At 51.5% G+C, this 14,357-nt stretch overlaps 1 protein-coding gene across 1 annotated transcript; it reads left to right on the top strand.

Annotated features, from left to right (window-relative positions):
* The first annotated feature begins 4,136 nt into the window (after positions 1 to 4,136).
* LOC310923183 (putative P2Y purinoceptor 10) lies at positions 4,137 to 9,608 on the top strand. The gene is made up of 2 exons (XM_083884333.1): positions 4,137 to 4,326; positions 7,469 to 9,608. The coding sequence occupies exon 2, from the start codon at positions 7,519 to 7,521 to the stop codon at positions 8,632 to 8,634; it is 1,116 nt and encodes a 371-aa protein (XP_083740459.1). The 5' UTR covers positions 4,137 to 4,326; positions 7,469 to 7,518; the 3' UTR covers positions 8,635 to 9,608.
* The last annotated feature ends 4,749 nt before the right edge of the window (positions 9,609 to 14,357 follow it).

The raw sequence follows: 14,357 nt of genomic DNA on the forward strand, positions 1-14,357 counted from the left end.
AAGTTGTCAGGCAAGGAGACTTCAGTTTCACTGCTTGTTTTGGGGATTTTTTATAGACCTTGCTCAGCCTCCTAGTGACTGGGAGCTGTTTCCTGTCCCTTCACTTTTGAACTCTTGTCCCTTGATCAGGTGAAAACAAGCTGAGGGCACTTACGGGAACTCTGTAGCTTGTTCTGTGGGTTTTACTTCCCAAGAACTGATGCTCAAAAAAAAAAAAAAACCCAAAAAAACCAAAAAAACAAAACAAAATTAAAAAAAAAAGGAAAATAAAAGAAAAGAAAAAAAAATAAAGGCTCTTTTGCAAACATCAGCTGAGTTTTGTAGTCATCACTGGTACCTGGAAAACTGCATGGGATCAGCTCCTCCTGGGATTAGGGTTCAAGCAAATGAGCACAACTTTTATTATTCTTAAACAAATTTGTTGCTTGTTTTCACTCTGAATAGTGGTTATTTATTTAATTTTTGAATCTACCACACTTCTATTAGATTTAGAAGTATTTTGAGGATGATCTTCCACACGAAGGTGTTGTAGGTAGTGGAAGATGGACAAGGCATGGGAATACCTGCTCCAGCTGCTGAGTGTCCAAGGGTGACAGTTGCTCTCCTGCCCATAACCTTAGCATGGATATGGTGTCTCTATCATGGATAACATCCTCCATCTCCGTGATGACATCCCCAAGCACCTCAGCTCCCCACATTTTCCTGCCTCATTCGCCCTCTGAACTCCCTTAGGTTCCCCAAAATGCTCCTTTTCCAAACTGCAGCCCCAGCCTGCAGGGAAAGGTCACACACCCAACACTTTCCACCCTGTGGTGTGCAGGGGATCAGATAACTCTGTCTGAAAGTCTCTTCTGGTGTAGGGGAAAGTGCCCTGGTTTTGGTTGGGATAGAGCTAGAACACTTCTGTGGGGTTCAGCTTCCAGATGGGGTCAAAGCACCAGGCAAAGTCAGTCAGGAGGGGCCAGCCCAGAGAGCAACAGCTCAGAGCAGAGAGAGATCAGGGAAAACCTGCCGTTTTCTGAAAGTCCAAGACAATCCATTTGGCCTTCACAAACCCACGTGTGAGATCCAAACCTTTTAGTCCTGGCCTTCCAAAACCTCAGTGTGCATCTCAGGAGAAGAAAACAGGCATTCCAGTGAGGAGGAGAGTATTCCAGCTGCCTTCCCAGCTGGCCGGTTCTGGATCTGACCCAGGACCTGGGTTGCAAGGGCTGCTTTGCCTCGCACAGCCAGAGGCACAACAAGCCTGGCTCAGGTTCCTGTAATTCACCCCATTTCCTGTGACCAAAAAACATGTTTATTATTTTGACAAGAGGAAATACAATTTCATGATGTTGCTCCTGGATTATCTCTTGTGCTGGTCCTGCTGCTCAGACTCACGAGTAGAAAAATACGTTTTCTCCTTCTTGGGCAGACACAAAAATGCTGTTTTAACAGACATGCTCCAGAAAGGCAGAATTGAACCAAATCAAGAGGTTTGGTACTGCTCCACAGGGGTGTGAGAGATGGATCAGGAGGGCTCCTGGGATTGGAGCATCTCACCCTGAAAGAACTGCTCAGGATGGAAATGCAGTGAGGTCTCCAAGCCACCTGCACTGGCACAGAGCTCGTCCCCAAGGCACAGCCCTGGGCAAACACATTTCCTTTCCTCTAGAACATGAGCCATTCACCTTTTAGCAAAAGCAAATGTGTTTCTCTGCAGTACACCCCATCCTAACCAGGAGCAGATGTCTGGTACCTTCTCTCCTGCTTGAAAGGGCCCTCCTGTGCATGAGAACAAACATATTTGGGAAAAACTCCTGTGGGATTTAAAGCCTTTCTGCAGCTTCAGGTTCTGAGATGCAGAATTTTTCAGTACCTCTTGCTTCTCTTAAATGAAATTATCAGCTCTCTACTCAGAGAAAAAACAAACTATGCTGGAAATGCAGGATAACAACTCCACAGTTCAAAAACATGAAACCACTGCATCGCACTTCAAAGATTTTGGGGGTGAGTGGTGTGTTTTAACAAAAAATGCTGGGTCTGTGGGTTATACAAAGGCTTACCCAAAAAGTAAGGGAGGCATTGACAATTATTTGCTGTAAAATAACTCAGAGCTTCCCAAAATGCTATCCCTGCAGAGAGCTCTGTGTGACAGCAAGAGGGACAATGAGCTGGGGGCTCACCCAGCCCTGCTCAGCTCCCTGCACAAGGATGAAGCTGCTTTGTGTGAACAAACCTCCTCCTCCCCCTGCTTTTCATACATCCTTCAGGTGCATCCTGTCAGATACTCTCAATGCTGAGTGCCTGAGAGATGCTGATCACGTGCCTTTGGCCCCCTGCCCACAGGATACCAGGCTGCAGGAGAAGAAACCTTTATCTGGAGGTCTTAGATAAAGTCTCACAGTTATTTAAAAAGTTATTTTAAAAGCCCCTTTGTGTCTTCTGCCTTTGAAATCAGAACGTTGTCAAGTGTGGAAGGCACATTAGTGTGTTAGGGATGAGCCAGAGAAACAGAAATGCTAAACAAAAACATGCTCAAGTGGAAAGAAGAATGGAGAGGTTGATCCGTGTGTGTTGAAGGATGAGGCCTGAGGTTTGTCAATCCCTCACCTTCTCATGGCCAGGAATGTTGTGATCTTCTGCAAAAGTTCTCCAAAAAGCCAAGGAGCAGAGGAGCTTCGTAACTCAGCTTGGTTACTGAACCCTCACTCGGGTCTGACATCCACTGATCTCTCCTTCCCCAGCGGCACAGCTGGAAACAAACACCTAAAAATAGGGCTCAGGGATGGCTGGATACACTGCTGCAGACACAGAAATAGGATGTCCCAGGCAGGATATCCTGATAAAACAGCCCCTCCACTTTGAGATTAACCTCTGCCCTCTGGGGAGGGGCAGGGCACAGTGCCAACCTCCCTTCTGTGGTCTCTGAACGCTCCACAAACACACGAATGCTGCTCCTCCTTCCCAAGATCTGCACAAGCTGCTGGAAGAGATGCACAGGAAGAAAACAGGGAATGACAAACACCTCTTGCATCTCCCAGATCCCCAGAGATGAGAACCATGGGGCTTTAGGGTGCCCAGACAAGCTGGGGCTGCCCCATCCTGGGAAGCGTCCAAGGCTGGAAAGGGCTTGGAACAAGCTGGGAATAATGGGAGGTGTCCCTGCCCATGGCAGGGGTTGTTGCAATCAGAGAGTCTTTAAGGTCCTCAATCCAAAGCACTCTCAGATTCCAAGATTTTTGGCACAAGGAGACCTGGCAGCTGAGCGAGTGGCAGAGCTCTGGTGCACTCCTGATCCCAGCCCCTGACCTGGTAACTAAAGTTTATAAGATCTTCCTCCTTTCATTTCTCTTCCACAGTTCTGTTCCCATTAATTCTGTGAGGTCACAGAACCATTTACAAAAAATAGGGTAAGAATATTTCTATTTTTACGTTACCTTCAGGAAGGGAAAAGTTGCCAACAGCCAAATTATCTGTACTAGCCCTGGGCCGTGAGCTGTGACCCTGGATATCAGGTAAAACTGCTCAGCTGGAAAAGAGGCAGCTCAGAAGAAGTCACACCATGAAGTTACACCACTTCTTCAGCCATGCAGAAAGGAGGTCATGCTCAGTGGGCAGAAAAACAGCTAAAACCTCTCTATATGTGTATCTATATATAAAAGAAGGGAGTTAAAGGAGGAAGGGAATTAAAGGAATTGAAGATTGGGAATGATGCACGTTATGGGTTTTTTAAACAACAGCGTTTTGGGGAAATCTCCACCTTAAACCATCACATCATTTCAGGAATAAAGTCCAAACCCTCCAGCTTTGATAGTCTGAGGCTAACCAAGCTTCCAAAAAAATGAGGGAAAATTACTCCCTTCCAGTAACTTACACTGGCAGAGCGCTCGGTTTTCCTCCAGCGAGCGCTCATTGGGAGGTTGCTCCTGTACTTTACAGCTCTTCCCAGGCAAAGTGACCGTGGAGAGGAGCAGGAGCAGCCGGAGGGAAAGGGCACCGTGCCCTCCCACAGCCCCTGTGCCCTGAGGGGACAGAAATCCCTCTTTCTCCATCCCAGGGCACTGGCACCAAGCGACGTCATCTTGCCTTCCCAGCGGCTTTCACGTCATTAACTGCACACATTCGGTGTGGAGAAGAGAAACAAAATACAGGATTTCCTGTTCTGCAGCCACCGGACCGGGCTGCAGATGCCGGCAGGATTCCAGCGCTCCGAGAACATGTGGAAGTCCAGCGAGGAGGCGCTGGGACCGCTGAGAAAACCAGCGGGAAAGAAAAGCAGGGCGCTGGCGGCTCCTGCTCGCTAGCACGGCTATGACCCCCCCGGGGCATGGGAAGCGCAGGAAGGTGAGTGGCATTTCTGCTCTTTTCTCCGGGAGGCTGGAAACTGCCGCAGTTTCACCAACTTTACCGCTACTTTGTGGTTCTTCAAGAGATGGTATCGGAGCTGGTGCAACATCCTCAGCCGCTTCTGCTACAACCGCAGGTTTTTTTTCCTCCAGGGTGGGTGAGGGGAGCTGGTGCCTGGGGCAGATTGTGGTGTGGGGTTGGACGTGGGGAGAGGCTGCTTTAACCAAAAAACCCCTCAATTTTGTCCTGTCTGACAGAGGCTGCCGTAACCGACCGGCTCTGTTTACGCATTTCCTATTAGCGCCCAGATTAAACAAACAGAATTGTTGCTCCACAGCTTCAGTGCCAGAAAACTCCACTACTTAAACCAAGACCTCACTTCAAGCCATAAGTGGGTTTATTGTTTTTTTAAAAAAATTATTTTCCCATGTCTGCTTTTCCCTCCAGCATCCCAGCTCTGCCCCCATCCCCCAGCCCGGAGGGCTCTCCCCAGCCATGCCTGGAGTTCAGCTTTAGCCTGAGTTGTCCCAGCAGCCCATGGAAAAGATGAGGGCGAGTTTGCCAATGGATCGGGGGCAGTGAATGCAGGAACACCCCGGTGGTGTGGGGCTGGGTGGGGCACGGGCTGATTCACAGGAGCCGGGCGGTTTCCAGCACTGACAGCCACATTCGCCTCCAGGAATACTCCAGAAATCGGCCCCGGGTGCTCCAAGAGCTGCATTGGCCTCTTAATTAATTGCAAAGTTACTTGATGCTTAATGAATGGCGGGGCTGCATCCACAGTCGGTGCTCTGACTCCTTGGGAGCTGATACTGGGCTCCCTTCTGGGATTTCAGCTGATTAAAACTCAGCTTTGCCAAAAAAAAAAATAAACGCTCCCTGCTCCTGCTGTGCTTAAATCCACGCGTGGATGAAATGGGAAGATAATCAAAGAATGGCAGGGAGATTTTATAGAAGATTTATAAAGGCACTGAACAAAACTCTGGGCAGAGCTCGCAGGAGCATCTTGGTCCTGACACCACCAGCAAAGTAGGGGGAAGCTAGAAAAAAGTAGGGCAAAAGGAAAACTGGAAAACAATAAAACATTTACAACTCCACCCTCCCAGGAATTGTAGTGAACAAACCTGGCCTGACCCCAGCCCGGGTGGGGATTTTTTGCTGCTTTCCTGCCCCCTAAAATGCTGCCACCCAAAGCTGTGTCGGGTACCAGGAGTGCCACCCAGCCCTCCCGCCAGGAGCAGGCACTCCTGTGCTCCCAGGGAAAGTCAAAAACATGGAGAACACCAGCAGGGAGGATCCCCATGGAAGAGGTGTAGGATTTGGGCTGAGCTGTGTGGCAGGGACACCACAGGGGCTCTGTGACCCTTTCCATGAGCCCACACCCAGTGCCACCTCTGTCACTGGACAGCTGTGACAGGAGGTGGGGACAGCTGCATTCCCCGCACTCCCGGGCAGTTTTCCTCCTCTATTTTCTGCAGGGATGTGAAGACAAGTCCTGCTACCCCTTTCCCTGGGTTAAACAGACCGAGTGCAAAGGGCACAAGTCCCTCATGGATTTTTGGGCAGGTGAGGAGCACAGGCATACTGCAGGGACCAAGGAGCCGTTTCCCAGTGTTTCCTTAGCACAGATGTCCCCTCTCCCCTGCCTTTCCCAACTCTCTGGGGCAATCACAAACCTCTGGCACAGTGGGCAACCGAGAGGCGCCCTCACTCAGCAGCCCCAGTTCCACTGGAAAAACAAGGAAAAGCAAGAAGGCAGATTGGGAAAGGCTCCTTTTGGAAAGCAGGGTGTGAGCCTGACACTGCTCCATCAGAGGTGAGGGGCAGCCAGCCGAGAGGCCAGGGCTGTTTTTAATATATTTATCTACTTTTATATAAAAATATAGATTATCTAAGATGTTGATTTCCTCCTGAACCTGAAAATGTGGCTACCCCACCAAAAAGCTGCCCAGATGAGGACTAGCAGGATGGAGGAGACTTCATCCTGTACCTTGAAGGATTGGGATGGATTGGCTCCTGGAAATCCACCCCTGTGACAAACATCAGGCTTTGGGAAACAAAACTGTAGCTGCTTCTTAATTAATTACTGCTGATGAGGGGCTGGGTGACAGTGACAGGAGGTGCTGAGGGCTCTGCCAGCCCCAGCTCCAGGCAAGGAAGGGAGGGCAGGCTGCCCACCTCTCACAGGCTCCACTTTCAAGGGGAAAATCCCACTGTTCATTACAGATGATGCTGCAGCCCCTGGGTTTGTATCCTGCTGCCACCAAATCCCCTCTTCCCAAAAGAACAAATTCTTTCCCATGGGATCTGCTTGTGAATGGTAAAATCCATCACCTCTCCAGAGGGCAGCAAGAGCACCTGAACTCCCCATGACCTGCTAATAAATCCCCTCAGCACTGGGTGAGCTGGGATGAGTAAATGGAGGAGAAGAATTGCTACTTTAACTAGAAGGGAGTTGTATTTATCTCCCTGCATGTCCTGAGCAGTTGCTGAAGGATAATTCCTGCTGCTCCTGCACGATGCCTGCACAATGTGCCGGGAGTGCCAGAATTGAGTTAGCAGGACCAGCAGAGCAACTGGCGTGTGTTTGGCCAGTTATTAACTTATAAATCCAGCCTTAACTCTGGAGCCAGAGCTGATGGATCTGTCTGCAGTGTTCCCCTGGCCTCAGCTGCCTGGGGATGTTAATTATTGCCTTTGCTGCTGATTCACATCAGATCCCTGCATGAATCTGCAAAGACGGTGCCTAAATCCATTTCAAATCCCTGTTTATTGACAGTCCAGCTGAAATTGCTGGTTGATGTAGAGCAGCAATTTGACAGAGTGTGATGGAAAACGTAATGAAAAAAAGTGGTCCTGGAAAACCTGGGGAGCTGCAGCAGCTCTCTGGCAATCAGGAGATGGATGCTACAGAGCTCAGGGTATTCACTGTAATTGGGGCATCTCACGAGACACCGCAGAGCATCCCTGTAAGGAGAGGGTGGAGGATGCCTGGAATCATTCCCTGGGAGTGGGGTCACCCTTCCCACCACACACATTTACTTGTACACATACCTACACACAACTGACACTTCTGTCCTAAAGCACACTTACCCCATGGAGAGATTTTGGCTTTACATCCCCTTTTTACTCCCTCCAGAACCCCTCCCCCTGCCGTGACCACCCCGTGAGCAAAGAGACCCGGCCAGGATGGAGAGCAATGTGTCCTCCGGGAACTGTTCTGACCCCCAGATGTCCTTTCAGTCCACCCTGTATGCCACCACCTACACCCTGATCTTCATCCCGGGGCTGCTGGCCAACAGCGCTGCCCTCTGGGTCCTGTGCCGGTTCCTCAGCAAGAAGAGCAAAGCCGTAATCTTCATGATCAACCTGGCCGTGGCTGACCTGGCCCACGTCCTCTCGCTGCCCCTGAGGACCTACTACTACATCAACCACACCTGGCCCTTTGGGAGCTTCCTGTGCCAGGTATGCTTCTACCTGAAGTACCTCAACATGTACGCCAGCATCTGCTTCCTCAGCTGCATCAGCATCCAGCGGTACCTGTTCCTGCTGCACCCCTTCCGAGCCAAGGGCTGGAAGCGTCGCTACGATGTGGCCATCAGTGCCCTGGTCTGGCTCTTGGTGGGGGCTGCCTGCCTGCCCCTCATCATCGTCAGGAGCCCAGCCCTGTCTAACTCCATCAACAGCTGCTTCTCGGACCTGGGCGTGAAGCAGCTCAGCCCCGGGGCCGCCATCACGCTGGTGACGGTGGCGGAGCTGTTCGGCTTCGTCATCCCCTTCGGCACCATTGCCTGGTGCACGTGGAGGATGTGGCATTCCCTGCGGGAGGGCCCCACGGCGCTGCAGGACGCCGGCGAGAAGAGGAAGGCCCTGAGGATGGTCCTCATGTGCGCCGCCGTCTTCTTCATCTGCTTCACCCCCTACCACATCAACTTCCCCTTCTTCATGATGGTGATTGAGAATGTCATCCGGGACTGCGCGCTGCACCGGAGCACGCTGCGCTTCCACCCCATCTCCCTGTGCCTGGCCAGCCTCAACTGCTGCCTGGACCCCGTCCTCTACTACTTCATGACCTCCGAGTTCCAGGCTCAGCTGCTGCGCCACGGCTGCGTGGCCCTGAGGGCCCGGCTCCCGCCCCGCCGGAGCAGTGCCTTGGGCACCGACACTGCCCATGACATCCGCGTCAGGAAGAGGAATCTCCCTCGCCTCAAGTTCTGGTCTCTTCCCAAGTTCTTTGGCCAAATCAACACCATGGAGATCCCTGCCGTGCCGCCCGATGAACTGCTGCTGGAGTCCATCTCGTGAGCCTCAGCCAGCCCTGTCCGTGCAGGGCGTTCTCGGAGCTGCAGTGAGGACTGCTCTGCCCTCCCAATCCACCTGGAATTGTCCTTGTGTGCCACAGATGCCAGGACCTGATCCATGAGGACGTTGTGATGCCTGATCCATAAGGACATTCCTGGTTGTGTTGCTGCTGCTGGGGGCTGTTGTCTTCTATCCCCTCAAAAGCCATTGTTGATGCCAAAGTTTCTCCTGTGGTGAACTGTAGTGGGTCCAGGTGCCTCATTTCAGGTGTTTCAGTGCCTCTGCATATTTGGGGATCCTGAACTCTAAGCTATGAATGAGAGGCTCAGCCTTGGCACAGATCTGAGGCTTTCAGCCCCAATCCTGGGTACCTACAGCCACCATCACCTGGAGCATCCACCAGGCTCACACGGGGATCAGGACAGTTCATTATCTCCATGTAAACTGAACCTGTTTCCACTACAAAAATCCATCACTTGGGTCCAGTACAGCCTAATCTGGACTGCAAGGCTATAAGCAAGCAGACAGTATTAACCTATGTCGCATCAGTGTTATAAGGGAGGGTTCAAACAAACTGGGCTCAGCTCATGCTGCTGGAAAAGGCACCCAGAGCTGAGCAGAAGGACCCACCCGGCTCCTGGGAGCTGCAGGTGGTCAGTTGATTATGGGGATCAATATTTAGAAGACAAATTACGATAGATATGCCATAAGCAAAGAGGGAGATGTGACATCTCCCAGGGCACATGAACTCAAAGAGCTTTGGTGTGAGCTGCAAAAACAGGGACTTGCTATTGGTGTCTCTTGTGTTGTTATTGGGAGTCTTGTGTTACTTGTCATGTTCCTGATGTGTGTAGTTGCACATGAAGATCTTTATCCAAACCTTCAGTTTTGCTTTGAACACCAAAAACCATCCCAACCCCTCACTGGGTATGGAGAAAATTTACAAAACTGGCTCCAGTGCACCCTGAAAGCTTCAAACTCCTTCAAACTCAAAGGAAATAAAATGATGCCAATGTGTATTTGAGCTTCAAGAGTATTATTTTAAGTGCTTGGAAATATTCTTATTATGTTCCACGTCTGCTTTCAGAGCAGTGACACAATTCAGGGGGGGCATCCCAGTCGGGGGCTCAGAGAAGCCTCAAAGAGTGGCCAGTGCAGGGGTTAAGAGGTCTCCTCTTCCCAAAAAACCTCCAGGGAATTTTTTTAAGTAAACGTAGGCAGAGAGGGGTTGATAGAAAACAGCTTTTCCCATGATTGGATGCACATTTCTACCCCATGCAGCATTTCTGGGAAGCATGGAATGGGTGCTGAGGCTGGATGGGGGAGACCAGATGGGAGATGCAGACGAACTGGAGGAATTTGCTTTGGTACTGAAAGTGTGCTAGAGACAGGCATAAAACTCCAGGAGCAGGCAGAAAAGCCACTGCCCTGGGGCTCATTCTGTCCCAAATCTCCTCCTCCTCCTCTCACAAAAAATATAAATAACAAAAGGCCATGTTTTCCTTGTTTGCTTGGGGGGGGAAAAGAGAGCTTTCAGGACTGGAAAAATGCTGTTTCAGATGGCCCAAACCCAGCAGAGTGTGGAGGCAAAACAGGAAACCCAAGGAAACCTCACCGATGCCAGGACTGGCTCCAGGCAGCTCCCACAGACAGGACAAGCCACACCAGCAGGATCTTCACCAGAACTGTGGCTTTTCCCAGGTGTTTTGGGAATGGCATAACCCCAAGGAGCTGGGCTAGACATCCATGTGGCCCTGAATGACCACAGACAGGTCATTTATAGCGCCCCCCACCGCGAGCAACAGCCAAATCCTGGATTGTGGCTCCAACTTTACTGGCAGCACCAGCTCCAGGTTTCCCAGGAGCTCCAGGTCCCACTGGGACTTTGCCAGTTTGTTTTCAGATTGCTTTTCTGACATTTCTGCAACACAGCTTGCCCCTTCCAAACAGAGGACAGGAAAGAGCAAACCCAAAACTCTCACTAATGTCACATGGAGACTCAACATCAAACCCTCCCTCAGGCCTGTTCCTGCCTCAGGCACGGGAAGTACAGCAGAAAAATCTCTTTGCTGGGTTGGACCCTCTGGATAGAAAGGATTTTGCTGGCTTTTCTGTAAATCAATCCCTGAAGAAACATCCTTTTCCAGTACAAACTGGTGCTTACTGCTCTTCCAGTGCCTGCCAGCCTCCTGTTTTATCAGTGGTAGGATCATCATGGAATGGTTTGGGTTGGAAAGGACCTAAAAGCTCATCCCATTCCTGCCATGGAGGAACACCTTCCACTGTCCCAGGTTGCTCCAAGCCCCATCCAGCCTGGCCTTGGACACTGCCAGGGATCCAGGGGCAGCCACAGCTGCTCCGAGCAGCCTGTGCCAGGGCCTCTCCACCCTCACAGGGAACAATTTTTTCCCCACGATCCCTTCTAAACCTACACTTACATATCCCTAAAATTATGCAGTACTTGGGAGTATCCAAGCTGTCCCTTGCACGACACTTTTTAGGGCCCCACAGGGAGGGAGGGGAGCTGCTTTTCTCCTTGCTAAAAATACCTTTATCCTCCCTTCATGACCACATGCTCCCAGTCCAGCCCCAAAGTGACTTTGCCTCTGGAAAACCACTCAGCCTCTGTGGAGCCCTCACAATCAAGCCTCTACTGATTTTTGGCACCACTGCTGGCAAGGGGCAGCTCCTCCACCCACCCACCTCGTGCTGGAGAGGGGAAGTGCTGTCCCTGGCAAAGGAACAAACACCAACTCCTCCAGTCCTGAGCACAACTCCAACACACTGAAAGCAAATTTTGCTGCTTCAAACCCTGGCGAGCCAGGGAGTGGTTCTCCAAGCCAGGGAGCCGTTTTCCAGACAGCCATGATTTCATCAGACCCCAGTCCAACTTTTTGATTCATGTGCTCAGCCAGCAACACCCTGCAAAATCCCGAGCTTGGGGTGTGGTGGGACAGCACCATGGGACAGCCCCAGGTGTGTCCACCACCCCTCCCATGCTCCAGGGTCCTGTTCAGGGCACAGGGGAGAGGAACTGGGAATTTTGTGTCGATGCCATGGCAGTGTCCAACACTCAGCATTCCAGGGAACAGCCAAAGCCTCATGCCTGCACAGCCAGCACGTCCTTCCCAGCAGACACTGCCACGCCATCGCCCAGCACTGCTCCTATTGCAGGGAATTTTTTTTTTGTTTTTAAGGAGAATTCCCTGCTGCAGGCACACACAACAGGGAAATTCAGCAGTTTTTAGCCCTCAGCCTGGTGTCAGCAGCAGGGCTGCATCCCTGGCTCCACGTGAGCCCTGCTGATGCTGGGAGCTGCATCCGTGGACCTGCATCTGCTTCCCCTTTCCAGGCACGGTCCTTTCCCCTGGGACAGCCCCAGCCGTGTGGAGAGCAGACAGACAACCTCTTCCCAGGAATTATTTCTATTAAAGACAGGCAGTGCAGATCAGAAAGACCTCAGCTGGTTCTCTCTGAGGAGCTCCACAAGGTCATGGACCACAAGTTTAGATAAACTGGGAACTTCCAATTCTTATAAGATACAAATGTAAGGTTTTTTTTAAAAAATAATCAATACAAGGAAAAACCAAATTTTTAAAATTTTACTTTCTGCTGTAAAATAATTGCTTTGTGATTTGACACCCAGCTCCAAGACTTCCTGATTTTTGTTGGCCTCAACTACAGCAGGATTGGAAGGTCCAGACAGGGTTTTCCCTGGGAATAGCAGAACTCAGAGACTGGCACTTGCCTACTGGTAAAGACACCCTCAATTCCCACCCCACACCCCAGGGATGCTCCTGGAGTGCTGGGAAATGGGATGTGTGCCAGTGGCAATGCACACAGAGCATGGCAGCAGCAAAACAGGATTTGGGGGTGCTCTGCAAGGTGGTTTTGAAACAAAACCTCCCTCAGTACCCCACATCCACTCCCTGCCCCGAGCTCAGGCTCTGCCATCCCATAACCAGGCTGACTGCTGTGGAAATGGCAGTGAAAGAGAGAATCCATCACGTGCTGGAGGGGGAAAAGCAAAGGAGCCCATCCCCAAGCCCAGGTGCTGCTCAGCCACAAGGGATTGGTGTTTCCTGGGACTGGCCTCAATTTTACTGACTATTACAGTCACCTCCAGACCACCCCCCTCAATCCTCATGAGGGGCAGGGGGATGCCAGGGTCACACAGGGAAATGCGGGTGGAATGGGGCAGAGCCTGGGGACCCCTGGGTGTCACATCACACGCTTTTGGGGGGAGAAAATAAAGGAGAGCGTGGCAGAGGCAGCTGGTGGGAGGTGCTGGGAAAACGTCACATCCCAGATGCTGCTGAAATTAGGGAAACACCCCAGGACTGATGTGAGCTGAGGCAGCACCCTCTGCCGAGGGCTCAGTGAGACCACAGCACCGAGGAGCTTCCTTTCAGCACTAAACCCCAACCCCCCCTGCTGCCAGCCCAAAAAATCAGTCCGAAACCAGCCCTGCACCACAGGGACAACTCTGCAGAGAAGATCCCACGGTGCTGAAAGCTCTGGCTCCCACATTAATTAAAGCCCATCCAGCCATCAGCAGCTTCAGAATAAAGCTAAAAGCTTTAGCCAGCAGGAGCATCAGCTGCTGGAACAGGCACACAGCTGCATTTTTGGAAGATGTGGCCCACAGAGCCTTAGAGAGGGGCTGGGCCACCACAGGGTGACAAACCCTGCGCCCTCAGAGGCTGTAAGAGCCATTAATCTCTGTAAACCACCATAAAAAGGAGTGTAGAGAGCTACAAACCCTAAACTGAAATTGTGATATGAGTAAATCAATGATGCTTTAAAGGAGCAGGTGTAATATATATATATATATATATATATATATATATATATATATACTGTTCTCCTGGGAAGATGTGTAAGAAAAACGAATAAATGCAAATTAAAAAGTTGCAAATCTCTGCAGAACTTCTCTGGAAATGGTTAGCCAAAGTCACTTTTTTCAAATTAACCAACCGAATCCTTGCTCCCTTGATAAGAACTCTTGCTGATGTCCCTCGAGCTGGAGTCCTCCCCTGGATCAGCAGGGAAGTGCTGCTTTTCAAACTCAAAGCGCAGCCAGCTCTGCCCTCTGCCGATGGCCGGGGACCACGATGGCCCAGGGAGGTGGCCGTGGGTGACACCACTTCATGGCACGCTTGGAAAAGAGAGAGCCTTTGGCTCTCACCCTGGTTTGCCCAAATGAGCTGTGGGGATCCCCTGAATGAGGTAATAATGACCGCGGAGAAATCGCAGCTTTTGGGGAGCCCAGATCAGGTTCGGGGGGAGCCTAAAGCCCCCCAAATCAGTGGGAGCAGGGACTGCAGCACAGGCGCGCAAACACCCAGGTGAGGGAAAGGGATGGAGCCTTTCACAGCAGCCTGGGGAAGGAAAATAATTGATGAATGCTCGCATTCCCTCAGGCTCAGCTCCTCATCTGCCACAGAGGAGCTCTGTCCCCAGGAGCCGAGGGGTCCTGACCCCCACCCCGGCAGCAGGACTGGGGCGACACCAACCCCGCACAGCCACAGCCCCCGAAACGCCCCGAGACCGCGGCGGCAACCAGAACACCCCGACACCTCCGGCACCCCGACAAACACCCGTAAAAACCACGGGAGAGGAGGAGAGCGGGTGATCGGAGGCAGGAGCAGGGCAGGGACACCCCGAAGCGGTGCCGGGGGCCCCGCCGTGCCCGTCCCGCTCCCCAGGGCGCAGCCGCTCCCCGC

This window comes from Zosterops lateralis (assembly GCF_965231275.1).
Source record: "Zosterops lateralis genome assembly, chromosome: Z".
In the NCBI taxonomy this organism is placed as follows: Eukaryota; Metazoa; Chordata; class Aves; order Passeriformes; family Zosteropidae; genus Zosterops; species Zosterops lateralis.

Excerpts from the sequence above, each read along its gene's own strand:
- LOC310923183 (XM_083884333.1), top strand. The coding sequence starts at position 7,519 with ATGGAGAGCAATGTGTCCTCCGGGAACTGTTCTGACCCCCAGATGTCC.